Source organism: Urocitellus parryii, chromosome 10, assembly GCF_045843805.1.
Source record: "Urocitellus parryii isolate mUroPar1 chromosome 10, mUroPar1.hap1, whole genome shotgun sequence".
In the NCBI taxonomy this organism is placed as follows: Eukaryota; Metazoa; Chordata; class Mammalia; order Rodentia; family Sciuridae; genus Urocitellus; species Urocitellus parryii.
This window is the reverse complement of record NC_135540.1, coordinates 121885932-121907917: the sequence shown is the minus strand read 5'-3', so window position 1 is coordinate 121907917 and position 21986 is coordinate 121885932. Positions and strand designations below refer to the sequence as shown.

Genomic DNA, 21986 nt, shown 5'->3' with positions numbered 1-21986 from the left:
CTGCGACTGAACCGCGGCCGGCGAGCGGGCGATTAGCACCCATTGCATGAATTATGAAACAATAACTTTCGGAAGAAGCAGGAGGAAGAAAAAGAAGGATCTACCGCTACCCCCACCCCATAGGCCGACTCTACAAGCTGCTTTTGCCCCCTCCTTCCCCTCCCTCTCGTTCCTTCCTTTCCCGGAGAGGAGAGAGGACTGGGGGAGGGCAGGCGGTCAGCCCCGGAGGAGGGGGGCGCCGAGGGGGCTGTGGTTAGAAGGAACAGTAGCAGCAGCAGCAGGAGAAGATGCTGAGGATGCGGACGACGGGATGGGCGCGCGGCTGGTGCTTGGGCTGCTGCCTCCTTCTGCCGCTCTGGCTCAGCCTGGCGGCGGCCAAGCAACTCCTCCGATATCGGCTGGCGGAGGAGGGCCCCGCCGACGTCCGGATAGGCAATGTCGCTTCGGACCTGGGCATCGTGACCGGCTCGGGTGAGGTGACTTTCAGCCTTGAGTCGGGCTCCGAGTACCTGAAGATCGACAACCTCACCGGTGAGCTGAGCACAAGCGAAAGGCGCATCGACCGCGAGAAGCTCCCCCAGTGTCAGATGATCTTCGACGAGAATGAGTGCTTCCTGGACTTCGAGGTGTCGGTAATAGGACCCTCGCAGAGCTGGGTGGACCTGTTTGAGGGTCGGGTCATCGTGCTCGACATCAACGACAACACGCCCACCTTCCCGTCTCCGGTGCTCACGCTCACGGTGGAGGAGAATCGGCCTGTGGGCACGCTGTACCTGCTGCCAACCGCCACCGACCGTGACTTTGGCCGCAACGGCATCGAGCGCTACGAGCTGCTCCAGGAGCCCGGGGGCGGCGGCAGCGGTGGAGAGGGCCGGCGCTCTGGGCCAGCCGACAGCGCCCCCTACCCAGGGGGCGGCGGGAATGGCGCGAGCGGCGGCGGCCCTGGAGGCTCCAAGCGGCGGCTGGACGCTCCAGAGGGCGGCGGCGGAACTAACCCTAGCAGCCGCAGCAGCGTGTTCGAGCTTCAGGTGGCTGACACCCCGGACGGCGAGAAGCAACCGCAACTGATCGTGAAGGGGGCGCTGGACCGCGAGCAACGCGATTCCTATGAGCTGACCTTGCGGGTGCGCGACGGCGGCGACCCGCCTCGATCTTCCCAGGCCATCTTGAGGGTGCTCATCACCGATGTGAACGACAACAGCCCCCGCTTCGAGAAGAGCGTGTACGAGGCTGACCTGGCTGAGAACAGCGCCCCTGGGACCCCCATTCTGCAGCTGCGCGCCGCCGACTTGGACGTGGGGGTCAATGGACAGATCGAGTACGTGTTTGGGGCGGCCACCGAGTCCGTGAGACGACTACTGCGCCTCGACGAGACGTCGGGATGGCTCAGTGTCTTGCACCGTATAGACCGCGAGGAGGTGAACCAGCTGCGATTCACAGTCATGGCCCGCGACCGTGGGCAGCCCCCCAAGACAGACAAGGCCACCGTGGTTCTCAACATCAAGGATGAAAACGACAACGTGCCGTCCATTGAAATCCGCAAGATCGGGCGCATCCCACTTAAGGACGGGGTAGCCAACGTGGCAGAGGACGTTCTGGTCGACACCCCTATTGCTCTGGTACAGGTGTCAGACCGAGATCAAGGGGAGAATGGGGTAGTGACCTGCACAGTGGTGGGCGATGTGCCCTTCCAGCTCAAGCCGGCCAGCGACACAGAGGGCGACCAGAACAAAAAAAAGTACTTCCTGCACACGTCGGCTCCTCTAGACTATGAGACCACCAGGGAATTCAACGTGGTCATAGTTGCGGTGGACTCTGGCAGCCCAAGCCTTTCCAGCAACAATTCCTTGGTGGTCAAGGTTGGAGACACCAATGACAACCCACCGGTCTTTGGCCAGTCAGTGGTGGAGGTTTACTTCCCAGAAAACAACATACCTGGCGAAAGGGTGGCCACTGTGCTGGCAACAGATGCTGACAGCGGAAAGAATGCAGAGATCGCCTACTCGCTGGATTCATCGGTGATGGGGACCTTTGCCATTGATCCCGATTCTGGGGACATCCTGGTCAATACGGTGCTGGACCGCGAGCAGACTGACAGGTATGAGTTTAAAGTTAACGCCAAAGACAAAGGCATCCCTGTGCTGCAGGGCAGTACCACGGTAATTGTGCAGGTGGCTGATAAGAATGACAATGACCCTAAGTTTATGCAGGACGTCTTTACCTTTTATGTGAAAGAAAACTTGCAACCCAACAGCCCGGTGGGAATGGTCACCGTGATGGATGCTGACAAGGGACGGAATGCAGAGATGAGTCTGTACATAGAGGAGAACAGTAACATTTTTTCTATTGAAAATGACACAGGTACCATTTACTCTACCATGTCTTTTGATCGGGAACATCAGACCACATACACTTTCAGAGTCAAGGCTGTAGATGGGGGAGATCCCCCCAGATCTGCCACAGCCACAGTCTCTCTCTTTGTGATGGATGAAAATGACAATGCTCCCACAGTTACCCTTCCCAGAAACATTTCCTACACTTTACTGCCACCTTCAAGTAATGTCAGGACAGTAGTAGCTACAGTGTTGGCAACAGACAGTGATGATGGCATCAATGCAGACCTGAACTACAGCATTGTGGGAGGGAATCCCTTCAAGCTGTTTGAGATTGATCCCACCAGTGGTGTGGTTTCCTTGGTGGGAAAACTCACCCAAAAGCATTATGGTTTGCATAGGTTGGTGGTGCAAGTGAATGACAGTGGGCAGCCTTCCCAGTCTACCACCACCCTGGTGCATGTTTTTGTCAATGAAAGTGTTTCAAATGCAACTGTGATTGACTCTCAGATAGCCAGAAGTTTGCACACCCCACTGACCCAGGATATAGCTGGTGACCCAAGCTATGAAATTAGCAAACAGAGACTCAGTATTGTCATTGGGGTGGTTGCTGGCATTATGACAGTGATTCTAATAATTTTAATTGTCATGATGGCAAGGTACTGCAGGTCTAAAAATAAAAATGGCTATGAAGCTGGCAAAAAAGATCACGAAGATTTTTTTACACCCCAACAGCATGACAAATCTAAAAAGCCTAAAAAGGACAAGAAAAACAAAAAATCTAAGCAGCCTCTCTACAGCAGCATTGTCACTGTAGAAGCTTCTAAACCAAATGGACAGAGGTATGATAGTGTCAATGAGAAGCTGTCAGACAGCCCAAGCATGGGGCGATACAGATCTGTTAATGGTGGGCCTGGCAGTCCTGACCTGGCAAGGCATTACAAATCTAGTTCCCCATTACCCACTGTCCAGCTTCATCCACAATCACCAACTGCAGGAAAAAAACACCAGGCTGTACAAGATCTACCACCAGCCAACACATTTGTGGGAGCAGGAGACAACATTTCAATTGGATCAGATCACTGCTCTGAGTACAGCTGTCAAACCAATAACAAGTACAGCAAACAGGTAAGATGCATCCCAAATATACTAAAATATTCTAGAGAGGTCTAATATCCCTGAGACAGATCATCTTCTGCAGATTTTTGTCTTTTCTTTTTAAAAATTATTATTTAAAATTTTAATAACTGTAATTTAATGTTAATTCTTAATTCATATGCTATTAAATAGCAGAGGCCTTCAGTGAGAGTTGTAGTACTATATTTTGCAAGTTAGACCTAGTGTCCACTAAGTTACTATAGGAAAATATTTAAAGTGGACAGTGTTTTGCTTTGTCTTTGCACATGACAGCCCTAATCCATCCTGTATTCTCTGCTTATAGAATAAATATGCATATATTATTTGGATAGTCCCAAGTAGATAATTATATCTAGAGAGAAAATTTCTTAAGTCACTACAGTGGTGTGTTCAGATTGGACACAATGAAAGTTTTAGCTGTGTTATATACACATAATGAAGAATTTTACAAATAAGATTGATTTATGCAGGTATAATGCCATGTATGAAATGTCAAAATACTGACTAATTCAACAAAAAAGCTAGTTTAAAAATATTTACTGATATGTAAGTGTCATGAAAAACTATGTTTTTAATACTTCATGTCTACAACAATTGATATCTATAACAACTGGGCTTCTGTGATGATATGCAATCATAATTTGCACTCATTTCAGTATCAAAGTGTATAAACAAAAAGTAAGTTGCAAGGGCCATTTTTTTTTTAATACAAGCAATGAAAATGTTCATAATGGATGTAGTATGTGCAAGACTGTTTTGGTATTCTTTGTTATACTCTGAGACTATAAAGATTGCGTGGAATATTAGACACAATTGTTTCCTGGAGAAATGTGAAAATAGCAGCACATCCATATGTATGTGTGTATATATATGCATATATGTGTATGTATATATGTGTGTGTATATATATATGTATATATATTTCATATATATATCTGAGGGGAACATCAGAAAATATAAATTTTGTTTTTTTTAAAGTTTTACTTGTATGATACTTAGAAAGTTTATTTTTTATACCAACCAAAGTTTAACACACAGCAAATAAAGTTTTTGGAAATTCCTCTGATGTTGCAGCAAACTCTGCTTATAAAACAATACATATTTCTCACTGACAGAACATATCTTAACCACTTTTATGAATGTCAAATATTCTTTAATAGTTTTACTACTAAACATGCTTTGCTTGTGGAATATGGGATCTGAGAAGAATTGAGGCAAAGAAATATTTTATTTTATTGCTTTATTTAAGATGATATAGAAACTATATTAATTCCTTATTTGCTCCTATAATTATTAAAATTAGTTTCCTAAAGAAATATTTTCTGTTTGTAGTCCATTATTGTAGCTATTTGGATAAAAACAAGCAGCCTTAATCTGATTTTATATCCAATAGTAAAAGCAATACAAGAAAAACATAGGTTTGCACTTTAATGTACGAAATGGCTGTTGAAGATATGTCTTTTGAGGCATGCAAGCTTGAATAATTTATTTATTTTAACCCAACATTTGATATTGTGGAGAGTTTATATCTGTTATATTATTGCTTTACCTAGAGTTATAAAGAAATTTTCTTTTGTTTCTTCATGCCTTTATCAGATTTGTAAACAAGAAGGATTCTTAGTTAAAATAATTTTACTTTTATAAGATTACATTTAAGAACCCACAAATAAATTGAGGTTTTAAAAATTTCCCAGAAAGTGACAAAATATAATGCAAAAAAGTGTGAAGAGATCTTTTCTGTCGAATATTTACTTCTCCCCTGTCATCTTAATAGTACTTTTGTCCTGTAACTGAAAATTGCATTCTAAATTGTGTAATATTATGCCTTTAAGTGGATATATAAGTAGCAGATTTACAGGTATTTTATGCAAATGCCTTATAACTTCTATGCTTTCACTTAAACTCCTTTTGACCCATCAGATGGTGTTACTTCTATGTTCTTCAATTTTTTAAAAGAGCCAATATCAAGATTGTTTAAAAGGCAAAGTGATACGCTTATAAATAAACTAATGTATGATATTAGTCTCTTAACTGAGCAAAGTCCATATAACAAAAACAAAAACCCACAAAGCTATTAGAATAATCATATAGTTTACCAAAAGTGACTGTAGAAACCTTGTATGTCATTATGTATTTAAAAGGATGTATAAATTTTAACCACAAATAAGTAATTGACCTACAGTGAAATAAAGGCAAACGAAACACATCCCCCTTAGTGTAATTAGTAATAGTAATTGATATGCTTCATCTTCACAATATTGCTGTCAGGGGACAAGGGATCCATTTACAAAGTTACATTCCATTTAGGTATCTGACATACAGAGAACCCTTTTGTTCTGATTTTTATTTTTATTTTAAAGTAGGTGATTTTTCTGTTTTTTTTTTATTTTAAAAAGATATTACCTTTAATTTTTACAGAACTGCCATGATATATTTTCTCCAAGTAAACTTTTTGTTTAGAAACAAACAAACAAACAAAAACAAATGCAGGGCTTTGTTACAATTTATGTTCTTCAACAAATGAATTTATCTAAGGAAAAATTTAAGAAATGCAGGGTTTTGTTACAATTTTTGTTCTTCAACAAATGAATTTATCTAAGGAAAAATTTAAGAAATGCAGGGTTTTGTTAAGTTTTATGTTCTTCAACAAATGAATTTATCTAAGGAAAAATTTAAGAGTTATATTCTTTTAAGTGCTTATACTAAAGATTAATTTAAAACATGATATTTCATTTGATATGGAGCTTTTATTTTAGAGTTTTCCTGAATTGCCTCATTACAGCTCCTTATTAAAATGGAAGTGGCGGAGTGGTGGTTCTTAGAGTGTTCTTATCTTCATAAGAATTAGACATTTTGAAGTGTTGCCTCTATGTGGTTATGTAGTTGTAAGCTAAACAACTCCCTAGTAACGAAAGTTTATAAGTAATCCTCATACTATGGTCCCCTCCCCCTTCTTTTAGGTTTGTTTTCCTATACTCTAGAGACAGTCTAATCAAGCTTCTAGAGTTACTCTTTGGCAGACTATAGATGTGTGTTGCAAAGTTTCTGGAATTATTTCTGAAATTCACATATTAGAAAAACTGATGATGTAGCCTAGGTTTTCATAACTCATACCTTTGCCATTCAGACAACCACCTTCTGTTGAGTCAAATCTGGATCATTGACAGAATAATTGAGATTAAGTGTCCACCTTTCCATTTCATTCTTCTTTTGCCTGGCAAACCTAGTCCTGCTGAAGATCTAAAAATACAACTGTGCTTTTGATTTGAAAAATTAAAAATAATGCTTTCTGTTTATTTTTAAATACCCAGTGTTTTACTATGTGCTAAATGTTTTTCAAAATTCCTTAAAAAATAATATAACTCAAAAAATTGATAATATGAATATATAGTTACAACATTGCTTATTACTCTCAAGTCCTGCTGAGCTTACTCTTGATATGCTGTTATTTGGATAATGCACATAAAAGTAAAAATTTATTGTACTTAGTAAATGGAAAGTAAAGCAATTTATTTTTGGCAAGAATTTAGGTTGAATAAACATTCACTTTAAAAATCCATTTGTAGTTGATCCTGAAATACTTAAGGAAAAAATTATATTAAATCTCATGACAGTTTCCTTTTATAAGGAACTGTTGAATTAGTTTGAATAATGTTCTCTTTAATTGATCAATCTATGTTCAATTGCTATATTTTTTCATTAGAATATATATTTCTTATATACTAATGAAAAAATATAGCAGAACCTGTTTATTTTTTAACTACTTCAATTTTGGAAGCAAATGGATGACTTGCCATCATTATCGGAGCAATAAGCATTAAGGGAAATGTATAACAATTTATTTGTGTATATATAAAAAACACTATATATATTTTGGTAGTAATACATCTGCATAATGATGCCAGCCACCACTTCCTAATTTAATTCCATAAGCATAATCTCTATAATATGACTCTCATGTTTTCAACTATGGAGTCTTTCAAGAGGCACAGTGAATGTGCATATGATGAAACTGCTGATATACTTGGCCTGATACAGTCAGTAGACTAATAACTATGGAAATGAGACCATGTCTTTAGTTGAGAGACATCTACTAAAACAACATTGCCTGAATCTTTGGATGTCTATGAAATAAGGAAAAAGTAATTCACTGATTTGACCTGCAGTAATGGCTATGCAAATTTAAATGGAAGTCCACGTATGACAATTTAAAACTCATCCCAAACTTATCCTAAATCCATTAGTGATGTAGATATAAAGCTGCAAAGCCAATTTAATGATTTTAAGTAAGTTATGCAGGACACTAAATATTACAAAATCATTTTCTTATTGTATTCCTATCTTTGAAATATCTTTAATATCTCACCTGTGGAAAAGTATAAATAATGTATATATCACAAACTCTTTATGTTCCTGTATAAGAAGTATGGTGCCAATGGTTTTTTATTTTATTACAATATTCATACATTGATATGTGAATAATATCTGAAATTTGAACATACACAAAGCCAAAAGACCTTATAATCAATGGCTTAAAAATCACAGAGTCATCACATTTTAGATTTAGAAGATATCAACTAAGAACTCCCATTTTATGGAAGAAGAGACTGAGGCCTGACATAAAAAAGTAATTTGGAAGCGCAACAGTATCGGGTATATAGGTAAACTGGAGTCCAAATCATGGATTTCAGAGTTTAGTATTCCTTTTTATTTCATTATATTCTCTGTAAGGAAAAAAAAAATGAATTTCTGTAACTTTTTCTATACCAACCTCAGAAATAACAGAAATCTGGTTAGATTTACTTATGTATTTGTTACAATACACTTGGCTATAAAGATAGATCTTTTTATAATAGACTATAACTTGGCCTTGTGCTTCAGTTCTTGTGTGTAAAAATGTCTTGGAATTTATAATTCAAAAATTTATACATTTTAAAAAGAAATTAATAATTTCCGCCTATGTAAGGTAGCAGTTGATATTCATTAAAGTAACTTAATATAGTTGAGAACATATATTCAACAAGTTCATTGACAAGATTTTGAATTTTAGCAGGACAGTGACAACATATGTAAATTCCTGCTTAGAATTTACCATACCCTCAATAAAAATGTATTTTAATAGAAAAGAATAAAAAATATTCTATAAGTCATATATGAAACTTTCTATGCATTCTAATTGAGATAATATTTGGCCTTTTCCATCAATAGGAAAAACTCCTTTTGGTTTCTGAATTCCTTTACATTCCACTCACTTTGCAAATACATTTTACCTTAGTAGAATCCTTGGTACATAAACAACAGTGAACTGATTTTTCCTTTCAGTTTGTTTGCTAGAAATTTTTAGAAGAATATGACATTTTGTGATTTTTCAGTTGGCTTGTTCCCTTGTTAGGGAGTTAACAATCTAATGTATTATTTATATAGGGATAAAATATAAATTATGGCGTTTATTAAGTTCAAAAATAAAACCCGAACTTAAAAAAGAAAAATGTAGCAAGAGGAAGTCATCGTTTTTATCTAGCCATCAATGTTACTAGACATTTTAACATCACTAAGTTATAGGTAGGGGGTGAAGTTGGAGTTGGTACAGGAAATGTAGTGTAATAATCATTTATTTATGTTTAAGGTGTATGTAACCGATTTTTAGACTATGGTAAGGTTCCCCATTCATTTATTTACTATGTCTCTATAGAAAGAGTAAGATCTGTTCAGATATATCTGGAGTAAACTCTGCCTCTCTTATTGTCTCTAAAAGCCCTTAGACTCTTTTCTAAAGCAGGGACTATGTTTCGGTACATTACACAGTGCTTTATTTAGCATTAGTGTTTTGGGAGAAATCACATTCCAAAAAGAATTGAGCTGAACCCAGTAAAACTAATCTTAATTATCACTTCTGGTGAATTAATGTTTTAAAGGCGGAATAAAGGTTTATTTTCAGGAATTCAGTGATGTTTGTATTGAACTCAAATGCTGTGTACAAACAATGAAACTATTAAAGCTTCCAAATAGAATTTCTCTGACAAGTTAACTTTGTTCCCCTGAGTGTATTTATTATTTACAAATACATAATTTGCAAATAATTTTTTTCTCTGCTCCCAAACCTCTTTCATAGCATTCCAATTGAACATAAAACATGGGGGAAATTTTCATCATGATTTCTTTTTTCTTTCTTTTTTTTTTTTTTACCTGCATAAATCTTTTTTTCCTTCTTTCAGATGCGTCTACATCCATACATTACTGTGTTTGGCTGAATTCCACTCTTATATGATGCTCCATTTTGCACCATACTGTGATGACCTTGCTACTCCGAAACCTGCTGGAGCCTGACCTTGGCCGTGGGGTGTCAGCCAATCACTGCATGTTCCACTTGTACATTTTATTTTCAACTTCTTTTTCCCTCTCATTTAAGAAAAAAAAATAATATTAATTTAATAAACTTATAAAAGAGACAGTATTAATACAGAAATTTGCTACTAGTATATTCTAAAGTCACAAGGAGTTCCATTCTAAGAGGGTTAGCCCCTGTCCTAACAATGAAGTCATTAGAAAAAAAAAAAAAAGGAGAAAATCCAAACACATAATTCAACAATAATTTTAAACTTGGGCTTTGTGTGAACAAAGCAAAATTAGGTCTGTTGTGTCTTTGTCTATACATTTGTCTACATTAAAGACTGACTTTAAATAAAAATCTAAATTAATATTTTTGAAATGTCATGTGATCACAGCTTGTTTTTTTCAGGCCAGATAGTTATGTTAGAGGAAAAAAGAGTCTTTTGGTTTTTCTGTGTGTGCACCTCTAAATGCCATTGTGTGTATCTGTGTTTGTACCCATACCTGTATATGCAAAGACTTTGAGCAGTATTTATAAAAATGTTAGTTATGAAACAAATTTGAGAGTTTGATTTTGTATTTTTATCACAGCATTGCAATAGACTGATTTTTCTGTAAGTCCTGAATTATTGACCAAAGTATGTCTAAAATTTTCAAGGCTTTTTTTTTTTTGACAAATTACATAAGAAAATTTCAAAAACGTTGGCTAAATTCATTTAAGTCACTTTAGTTACATTGAGAAGAAATGTGGCTTCCTGTTACTAAATTTAATGGAAGGCTATTCTATTTAATGTCAGATGGTATAAACTCCAGCAGTTCTAACAATTCAGCATGCTGTACTATTGAGACAGTGACTGGATTTTAGTTGTTTGATATTCTAGTTAAGTCAGGACCTCCTCTGGATGGCCCCATACTTCTCCATGTTTATGTATTTATGTGTTTATTTGTTATGTTGTATACATTTATGTGCTTAAAAACAAGTATTCTATATGTAAAGTTTGATTATTTCATATACATTTGCCACATCATCTGCCCTATTAAAATTTGCTACAAGATTGGAAATTCCAAAGAAGAATGCCAAATTTTTATGGTTTTTGTTTTGTTTTGTGAATCAAAGTCAGTCTAATAGCCCTTTTGGAAAAAATAAATAAATACAGGAATGTCATTAAAACACAAAGTAATAGGAAATACATTATTACCCATGCAAATCCCAAAGGTCTGCTAGTGGATTTTTATTCTATTAGCTATTTATTTAAACCTGCAAAAGGGAAATTGTCTCAAGTATCATTGAGACAACAGTGAAATTCCTGAATAAAACTTAATTATCCTCAACCTCTCATTTTGTTTTGAACATAAGGGCCAGTAGAAGAGGCTGGATAAAGAACTCTTACTGCTTCTGCTTCTTTCTTCATCTCAAGAGGTAAACTTCCTCTGATCAACTTGAAGTGTGAATCCTGTAACAAATCAGATCCACTCAAATACTAGTGATTAAAAAAAAAAAAAAACAAAGTCCAAACTTTGTGGTTCCTTGAAAGTACAATTCAAGGTATAGAGGTAAGATTTAGGAATACCTTCATACAGAACATTCAGAATTGGCATTTAGGAATAGGTTGTGATACACTCTTGGAGGATTTATCAATTTATCAGGTTTCTGACCATAAGTAGAAAGATATGAAACAAAATAGAAAAATCTACAGTACATTGCCATAGGAAGAAACACTTGTCTTGGGTAGACTTTTTGTTTCAGTTGTGTTTGTGTGCCTGTGAGTGTCCTGTTCTTGGTTCCTATGTAAAAAAAAAAGAAAAAAAAAAAAGAAAAAAAAGAAAGAAAGAAAGAAAGAAAAGAAAAGAAAAAAGAAAACAAAACAAAACAAAAATATATATATATGTATATGTATATATGTATACACACATATTTACCTATCTATTTTATGGTGGAAACAGTTTGAGAATCATACTCTTCACTGGGGTAGGAAGTTAAGACTGTTTTCTATTGTGATTAAAATATGTAATAAATCAAAGCTAAAAAGAGGATTTTAGTGCATTATTCAGCTGAATCAGAATAATCAAAAGTATAGTTTTTATAGCAGCATTAACCATAGCAAAATTTTTTTGAGAAATTTTTATCACTTCCTTGCTTCTTATGTGTGTGTGTGTGTGTGTGTGTGTGTGTGTGTGTGTGTGTGAGAGAGAGAGAGAGAGAGAGAGAGAGAGAGAAGAGAGAGATTGGTTCAATGATGAGATGTAGACTTTCACTGTTTCCCCATACCCCTGCTCCTGATAATTGTTACCAATCTCAGGTCTTTTGATCAGTCTCTGTTATAATTACTGGAACTTATGAATAAGGAGATAACCCTATTGATTTTAGTATTCAAATATTTTATTTTAAATTGAAAGACAATAATTAATTCTCCCTTATAAAATCTAAGGAGGAACATGGTAATGCTGGTGACCAGTTTATTTACTGAGGTTCATTCATTGAAGTTTTTTCTTTTAGTAGAACTAATGTCAGCCCTGGTCTTGGTTATGCAAAGAGTAATGAGTCTTTGCCCTCTTAGAATGAATATATTAGAAGATTACAGAACAGAAAAATGATGATTTTTTTTATCATTCCTCTTACATTTCAAAGTGTTGGATACATGTTTGCTCACTCATTACTCAGAACAAACTGTGAGGAAGAACACCATTATTTTTCCTGAGATGAGGATAGTGAAGCAATGAAGGTTTTTATGACTCTGATGGAATTAGCTACACAACTTTATAAAATATGAAACAAAATATTCAGTCAGAATTCAAGAGTACTAAAAGCACTTGAAGGAAACTTTAAGATTTGTGGAGTTTTTTTCTGTTTTGTTTGTAGTGATTGGGATGGAACACCAGGGACACATGCATACCACACAAGCCTATCACCACTGAGGCACATCCCTAGGACAAGACTCTGTTTTTAAATAGAGTTTTCTTTCAGACTTCTCTGCACAACGTCTTCTCAAAACAGAGTCAGAATTCAAGAGTTCTGAAAGTATATGAGAAAAGTTGTAAAATCTGCATTTTGTAATAGGGTATATTTTACAGACTTCTCTGGGAAAAATCTTTGCAAAAGAAATCTTTAAAAAGCATGCTGGTTTTAAAATTTTTTTTTTTTTTTTGGTGTTTTTGTTTTTTTTTTTTTTTTTTTTTCCCCAGAAGTCACACACTGCACTTCATACTTTAAAGGAAGGAAGGAAGGCAGGAAGAAAAGGCATTGGGTATAATTTGGATGTCTAATTAATTAACTAGATGTATATAAGTGATTTTTAAAAGAACCCCATCAAGAATTAGGCAGATTGCTTTAACCCAAACTTTATTTTTGAGACATTTTTCAGAAAACGTATTAAGGTCCTTAGGAAGTGCTACTACTATTAATACTACCTCTCAGGGAATAAAATTTCATCTCTACCTTTGCAATAACTTTCTTTTGATGCCTGTGATTCTTAAATCTCTTCATTTCACAGAAAGCATATTGTTTTGCTCTATCTTTATTACACAGTGCAAAACTTTGGGAAGGAGATAAAATGATTATTACAAGGTCCCTACCTTCCATAAGATGAGACAATACAAAAAAAAAAACGATACACATAAAACGGGAAATACGTGAAGGTCAGAGCGACTGCCTCTACATTTGTCTTGTCCATCATCATAGTATTTCCTCATGCCCAGGATCATGCCCAGTTTACAGGAGACACTCATAAATATCTGTTGAACAAATGAACAAAAGTTGTGGACCTTGATGCTAGGTAGCCTGTAGACTGTATCTGCAATTTGGCATGGCCACTTTTTTTTTTTTTTAATCAGGTTCTGAGCTCTTCAGGAACTGTTACTCTCCCTGCTGGGAGGGTTTACCATGATGAAAGGTTACCTGCTGGGTTGGCTGGAGCCCCAGTCTCCACTTCCTAATTTATGCCTCTTGTTTCAGTAGCATATGAATAATTCTCTGATTTCTCCTTCTTCCTTCTTGGTGGTGGTGTAAACACCAGACCCTTAAATAAGATAAACTGAAGCAAATGTTTAAGGCAAGTGAAGGAAGCACTGGTCACCCTGAAGATTCTGTCTTATTTTGAGGGGATATAAAAGAAGAACCATGCAAGCATATGGGTTTTCAGTATTTTTCTGGGGATCCTTATCTGGGGAAAAAATAGATACATGTACGCCCAAACACATGCACAAATTTCTGTGTCTGTCAATTTATATATTCCTGCATATTTTATTCACTCACTGTGCCAACTCATGCTCACTGATAAGTTTCCATTTTCATTCAGCGCATGACAGTCATTTTTAAAAGGTGATATGTCCAGCATGTCTGTGAAAGGAAATGCATACTCCATTTACTAAAGAAAGGCCTAAAAAAGGGAATACACTCTTAGTTCAAAGTGGTGGGCAGTGAGACAGGAGCAGAGAAATGCCTTGCAACACAAAATCACTCTTAAGGAGGCTGGGAAGGCCTGAGAAGCTCCTCTTTGAAATCCTGAATGACCTGTGACCAATGTCTGTTTCAGTCTTTAGTTCACCCAGGTGCTTATTGCTAAAAGATAACTAAGTCAGCACATTGCAAATATCAATAATCCTTCAGAAGTTGGAATTTTGCTTGGGGCGTTGAGGAAAGGTGGGCAGCCTTTCCCAGCTTGGAAGACAGAGGAGTCCGTTAAAGCACTTAGTGTCTCCAACTCCAGTATTGAGTCAGGAGGTAGGGGGGATTATATCTGAAAGAGCCATTCAGGCCTGACGAAGGCAAATGTTTGTGGCCTTGAGTTTTGGCCCTGGAGAATTTAAGAATTCCACTAAATGTCATGGCTTGATATGATTGCAAGATTAAGAGTGAAAAAGTGGTAACCTCCACTTTATTCCCTTTAGACCAGGTGTTTTGTGTGTTTTGGGTTTTGTTTTCTATTTTTAATATCCAGTTCAACTGCTCTGTCTCCACTAATTTTCTGCTCCCATACTTTTGAGAGAAAGAACAAAGCACTGCAAAACCTGCATGCAGATAACCTATCTCTCCCTACTATTATTATTAGACTAGTGTAATAAAAATTGTTGTCACTTATTAAGACATTATTGTCAGCACTTGTTTCTTATCCTGGTTTTAACTTGAGGAAGCTGAGATATAAGAGGATAATAGCATTTTTTTTTCAATGCTGGAAGCAACTTCAGAAAAATTCATTTGACAAAAATCTGTGGAATCTTTACAGCAGACCAGATGTAAAATGTACCCACCGGCTCCCTTCATTTCTGGTTGGCTGGACTAAATATTTCAAGATCTGAGAAATAATAATTTTACTTAATAAGCTATAAATTTTAGTAAAACAATGAAGATTAAAAGGAATTTGAACTGTTTTGGTGAAGAATATTGTGCTTATTTCATAATGTGCTACAAACCTGTGCTAATCAAATATAAGAGTTGTGTAATTCTGTTTTGCATAAATATCATTACAAATGCAGATTTACTTGCCCCATTCTTAGAAATTTGATTCTAGGACATTAGTGCTTTAGCCTAGAAACCTGAATTTTTAATGTATTCCTCCCTTCTCAATTCTGATTGCAGATGCTAGGCCAGACAGCGAAATTTCTAGGTTATAGGCCTTGGAATTCCTAACTTCTGCTCACTGCTTCACTCCTAGAAGGTCTCTAGAAAAAAACAAAAAATGGGCACTAGGTGAGGCAATCTGAAAAATCTACCCTCCATCCCAGCTGTCACTAATTGGCTGATGTAACCTCATGTAACCCCTTCAAGTCCTGAAGCCTCTAGAAACTCCTCTTCTGTCATTTTACATAATGACCCTAGTGCTGATTATATGACAGGGTTTATGGGGGTCACATGAATCATTTGAGAATTTTTGAAGCACTATCACAACTGACATTATATTTCTAGTCATCCATGAATTTCTCTAAACACTTTGGAAGGTACTTTTACACTTTGGTCGTATTTTCATTGTATTTTATTTTTAAAAGACTAAAAGAATATCTGTCCTAACCGCATGTTCAAACCTCTGCTTGTCTCTTAGCCTGGTCATCTTCCAAGTTGTGCTAATCTGGTACCAAGGTGTGACTATGTGTGGCTCTCCACATATGCTATGAGGCACTGGTTAGTGTTAAAAAGACCTCCAGGACTTGAAGCTCATCTCTCTGTAGTGAAGCAGGAGTGGTAATGGCTTATGGTTGTAGAACAGTTAGTTGAGGAGAGGCTCACAACAATTCTGAAACATCATTTTTGACAATTTTTTAAAAATTTTATCACTTTTCAACCGTCATTTCTTCTTGCCATGTGATCTTTCCTGGGACATTATCTTTCCCTTCCTGTCCAGCAACTAAAAGTAACAGCTGTCATTTATGAAACTTTTATTCTGTGCTGATGATCACTGTGCCAAGGGCTCTGCTGTATTATATCATTTACTTCCTCCAGCAGTCCTAGAAACAAGTAATATCAGAATCTCCATGTGACACAGGAAACAGGATAAATGGAACCTCTCCAAATTCCTGCTCCCTTTACTATGGAAATCCCCTCCAACAGACTTCTCTCTAAATATATGATAATTTGTATTATTGTAGTCTTCCTCATAGATTTTCATTTACATAGTTACATTTTTAGCTTTTGTATGATTTTCTAGTCCACAATACCTGCTCTGAATTCCCAGCAGGTTTAGTAGAGTCTGTATTAGTCTACTCAGGCTGCTATAACAAAATACCACAGACTGGGTGTCCTAAATACTTTTTTTTTTTTTTTTTCAGTTCTGGAGCCTGAAATTCTTAGATTAAGATGCTGGCAGGCTTGGCTTTTGGTGAGGCCTATCTACTTGGCTTGTAGGCAGCAGCTGTCTTTCTGTGTCCTCATATAACCTTTCCTCTGTACATGTGCACAGAGAAAGCTCCAATGTCCCATCCTCCTATAAATTCTATCAGATTAGTATCCTAACTTTATGACCTCATTTAACCTTAAAGCCTTATCTCCAAGTATAGTCACATTAGGGATTAAGACTTTAATGTGTGTACTTGGGGGGGGGCACAATTCAGTCCCTAACAGAGTCTATTCTTGGTCTAAGCAAGAATACATTGGACAGCATCATCCTTTCCTCACCAGCTTGTTATTCATTACATACAGTGTGAACATTCGTAGGAGAGTATTCCTTCCACTTTTCCTTTCCAGAGGAGCTCCAAACAGCAACCTTATAAATGTGTTCTTACAATTGATGAAGAATGGGAAGATTTGCTATGGCTTTTGTGAAAAATATGTGAATCTGTAATGCATAAGCATGTGCAAAAAAAGTTTAAAATACACTTTGGCTTACCACATCTAAATTTTATGCTCATACTTTCTGCCATTTCCAGCTTTCGTGGAAATTTGTGGTATTAAGTAACATCTTAGTTATTTTAATTTTACCCACCAATAAGTTCTTGTATGCATATTACTTAAAGTAACATCAAAAATTTGCATAAAATAGTACAAAATTGTTTCATGAATGAGTTTTTGTTTGTTCGTTCTTTCTTTCATTTTTTAAAATTGGGGGTTTTTAACCAATGATGTATCCCTGGTCCTTTTTATGTTTTTATTTTGAGACAGGGTATTGCTGAATTGCTTAAGGCCTTGCTAAATTTCCGAGGCTGGTCTCAAGCTTGCACTCCTCCTGCCTCAGTCTCCTGAGTTTCTTGGATGAGATATTTTAAATTACAGTATTAATATTTAGTGCAAACCATCTAATACATTTTCAACATGAAAATCCAAGTGAAAATCAGTAGGAATTAAATGTAGAGGGAAGTGAACAGAAATGTAGACTTACTAATTCTTTTTTTATAAGGAAAATCTCAGTGAATTTTCTGCATGGTGGCATCAGTGGTTGTACAGGGATCTAGTGGTTCTGATTTCTCATGGTAGATGGAAATGACCAGGCATATAACCAAGGCTGAATCCCCACTCCCAGAGACTCCTCTGGAATTATTATTTTTAACGTGGGCAGTAAACTTCACAATGAGTCGCAGCCATGCACAAGTCAGGGATTATGCTTTCATACACCTATTGTGCTTTTTTATTTTCTTAATAAAATTAAAACGTCAGGTGATAAGATACATACATACTAATCTGAATCTGGAGCTCCATAAACATCCAACATGGTGAATGCAGGGGTGTCCTTGTAGGGGAATAAGTTCATCAAAGTCTTGAAGTACCACTCCCACATTTTTTCTTTGGTCAGTATTTCCAGGCAATGAAACATTAATAGCTGAATGGAGTTTTCCTAAGAAGTACCTGTCCAAGCTTCTAGATCTGATTTTACATTTGACTACCAACATTTTAAGAAAGGAAGTTTAACATACCCCTGTTCAGGGAATATCAGTAATTATTAAATAGAAAAAGATCTATTTTTAAAACTGCATCTAAATGTTTTTTTTCTAAATATTTTACTGTTGATCACAGGGATCAATTTTAGATACAGAGATGGCATTTCTAGAGTACATTAGGAAAAATGTTGATAATTACTGTTTTTCTAAACCAATACAACTGTTTTGTCAGGAACACTAAAATTTGCTTTGTTAATAAACTTGTGGAGTTTTTCTTTAATGTACCTTTAATAAGTTATATATATATATATGTATATGTATGTATATATATATATATAACTTTACATGTATGTGCATGTAAATGTATATATAGCATATGTATATACATATGCATAATACATATACAGGCACACATATGTACAATGTGTGTATACACATGCAGAATGTGTATACACACAGAGAAGTTATGCAATTAATATCTCTGTGAGCAGATACTTACTGAGTGACTACTATATGCCAATTATGATCATGGTACTATTCTAGACCCTGGAGAAATAGCAATAACAGAAACTGACATAAATGCTTACCTCTTTGGAATTTCAGTTTCAGTGGAAAAATATATAAATACTAAGAGTAAATGTATATTGTACACTATATTTTGAGTATTGGTCAACGTATTTTATACACGTTAATACTCATTAAATAGGCATATCAGCCTTCCAGTATTCCTATGGTTACCTTAATTTTGCAGATGTGGAAAGTGATGAGCAGTGAGTTGAGTAATTTGCTCATATTTACAGAAGCTGTAAAGTGGCAGAGCTGAGGTTTAAGGACAGGCAGTCCAGTTACACAGGCCACATGCTCAGCCTCTGTTCCTGTGTGAAGTAGAGGGAACGTGTCTGTGATACAACCAGCTACTTCTGTGGGAAGGAAATTCCATCTTTTGCTTCTCTGAAAGGCTTCTGTGATATTCAACCTTGCTATTTTATTAACTTACTATGTTCTTGAAATTAGGTCATTCAATCCATTTTTTTAATAGTATCACCTTAAACCTTAAAATCAAAGTACAGATCAAAAGATAGGAAGGTGGAAATTAAACCAATTGATGTTCTTCTTCCTTTTACTCATCCTGTGCTATTTGAAAATGACATGAAATATATTTTTCTTTTCATTATTTTAATATTTTTTATTTTATTCAGTATTTTCCTACTCTGTTTTGTACATCATTGATGCAAATTGGAAAAACATTTTTAAAAAAGTTTTGAATTGCTATTTGATTTAGGACAGGAAATGCCTTTTAATGAAGAGCAAAATTTTGACCCAAAATTTGTAACTAGTACAGTTCATTTACCTTTTACAAAAAAGTAAAACATGTTTTTCTCTTGATTTTTAGTGTTCACAATATTTGAAAGAAAGTAAAGTGAACATAAATTAACATATAATATTTTAGAAACTTATTCTTTTTTTACATTTCTTTAAATTAGGTGCTTATTATTAACCATTCAATTTAAATATGACCTACAGTATTTTCCTCTTATCTTCAGGAGATATATTCCAAAATTCCCAGTGGATGCATGAATTTGCAGAGGGCATGGAATCATACACTTTATGCTGTTTCTTTTTCTATAATACATATCTTTGATAGAATGTAATTTATAATTAAGCACAGTAAGTGGTTAACAACAATAATTAATAATAAAAGAATAATTATAGCAATATACTATAATAAAAGTTATTAAAATTTATGCATCATTTATTTCTGGAATATTCTACATAATATTTTCAGACTGCAGTTGACTATGGAAGCCATGCAGTAGGATGGAATATGGTTTATCATGTAAGAATTTTTCTTTTAAAATATATTATCATTCTATTTTTTACAATTTACATAGTTTTAATGAAACATATTTAGTTGGCAAAAGATGTAGATGAATATCACTAAAGTTCATTTGAACCTGATTCTCTTTTCCTTTTTTTAAAATCATCCCAGGGATGGAACCCAGGGCCTTGGATATGTTAGGCAAGTGCTTTACCACTAAGCTACACCTCAGCCCTGAAGTCAAATCTTTATGAAAATAATTGTATACTAATTTTTGATCGAGATAGTGTCTTAATGTGTCAGTGACAGTTTTTATTGTTGGATTTTTTTTTTACCTAAGCAGCTTTCCCAAAATATTCATCATTGAAATAACTGTGTTCCATTATATAATACCTTTGCATACATGAAAACTGAATCAATCTGAGTGTTAGTAGAATAATTTAACATTTCAAGTACCAAAACCAATGAATTGATTTCTGTTACTACTGTTTCCTCATTCCATTTAAGCATTTGTAGAATTTTGTTTCCTCAACAATGGATTAAAATATTGCCAACATTGCAGTTATATTTCTATTAGGGAAAATAAGTCCCAGTTAATGCCCAGATCCCACTTGAATTCTTAACAGCGTGATATACCACCTTCCTGTTATTCTCATGAAAGTTTAACTCCAGTTTATAAGCAGCCACCTTAAAAGCACAGGACTCTAGAAACTGATCAGTGTTTGTTATTGGCTTACTAACTATGGATCTCATAAATATATTTTGTAATTACTAAATCATTAGATTATAAGAAAATTAGGGGTAGGGATAATTTGGCTTGATTTGGAAAGGTTGTTCAATTTAGTGTTTGAGGATTGATAATTAGTTATGAATCTATAAACTTCAATAATGGTATTGGCACACTTTCAAGAAGGGGAAAGAGAAGATTGGGGATGTAGCATGTTTTGCATAATTACACTGTAAGAACTTGGTGAAATCCACTAATTGTTCTGTATGTATAATTATCACTCTTTCGAGAGGTTTCCTGGATATACCTTGAGATTTTTTTTTGTGTGCATTCAGACAACTGGGAATTGTTTTCAGTCCCCACTAATAAGTAGTATGAACACTAACCTTACCAAGTAAGCAAGCAATAAAAGTGTGTGCTTATGAATTCTTAAGAGTTCATGGCTATTAATCTTGAAGTTGTTGATCATTCTCTTGTAAGCTAACAATTATCACTAGAGCACAAGGCCTGGGATTCAAATGGTAAACAAGCATATCACTGTTGGCTACCTTCAGAAATGGCTTAATGAAGAATTGAGTTTTATGCTATGTTTATGATTTCAAATGTATAATAATTTTGATAATTATTTGATGAATGTACATCAGAAGGGACTTAAAGTGCCCGATGTCCCCACCATGTCACACTCCAGTTAATAAAACAGCATCTGCACAGAGTGGAAGAAAATAGACATGGCTTGAACAAGCAAAATGGTCCATATATTACTTTCATGATGTTCACATACATATGTCTGTATAAATTTCTCAACTCCACTTCAGAAATGCTCATTGCTACATTTTAGGCAACAAAGAAGCCCTGCAGAGAAAATGATAGTGATTTGTATGAAGCCTAAACAAAGAAAATCCAGAAACATTTCTAGTCTTTAATTATTGTGTCGTGTATACTCTTGGCACTTAGCTTGTGTTCAGAGTTGACCGGTGTGATGCTTTTTTAATCTCTGGTGTTTGTGAGGAAGCAGAGTGTTGCCACTTGAACTACAACTTTTGTTTTGATGTTATTTAATATCAGAAGGAAAGAAATTATTCATCACATACTGCTTTGTATAAAAAGAAATTGAAACACAGAAAAATCCTCACATCTACAAGCATGGCTTGTAGTATAATGTGCCTTTGTTTGAGTGGGTACAATCCTGGCTTCGAGGCAGATGCAGATTTTACAAGATTTGTTTTGGTTTTGATCTCTGATATTGAACAACTTTTCCCTCTACCTTTCGTCTTACTAATGCATTTAACACTCAATGGGAACTGTGAAAGTCTGACCATGAAACTTGGAATATTGGTTA

At 35.9% G+C, this 21986-nt stretch overlaps 1 protein-coding gene across 6 annotated transcripts in view; it reads left to right on the top strand.

The window, feature by feature from the left end:
* Window positions 1-208: 208 nt before the first annotated feature.
* The window catches only part of Pcdh7 (protocadherin 7), a 393493-nt gene continuing 371715 nt past the window's right edge, over window positions 209-21986 (top strand). For 5 of the 6 annotated variants that reach the window (XM_077803526.1, XM_026386807.2, XM_026386801.2 and 2 more), the window contains exon 1: window positions 209-3461. In XM_077803526.1, coding sequence (XP_077659652.1) covers window positions 288-3461 — 3174 coding nt within the window. In that variant the 5' untranslated portion in view covers window positions 209-287. Of the gene's footprint in view, window positions 3462-9685; window positions 10451-21986 lie in introns of those variants that run through there. The other variant, XM_026386837.2, reaches the window with a different exon arrangement.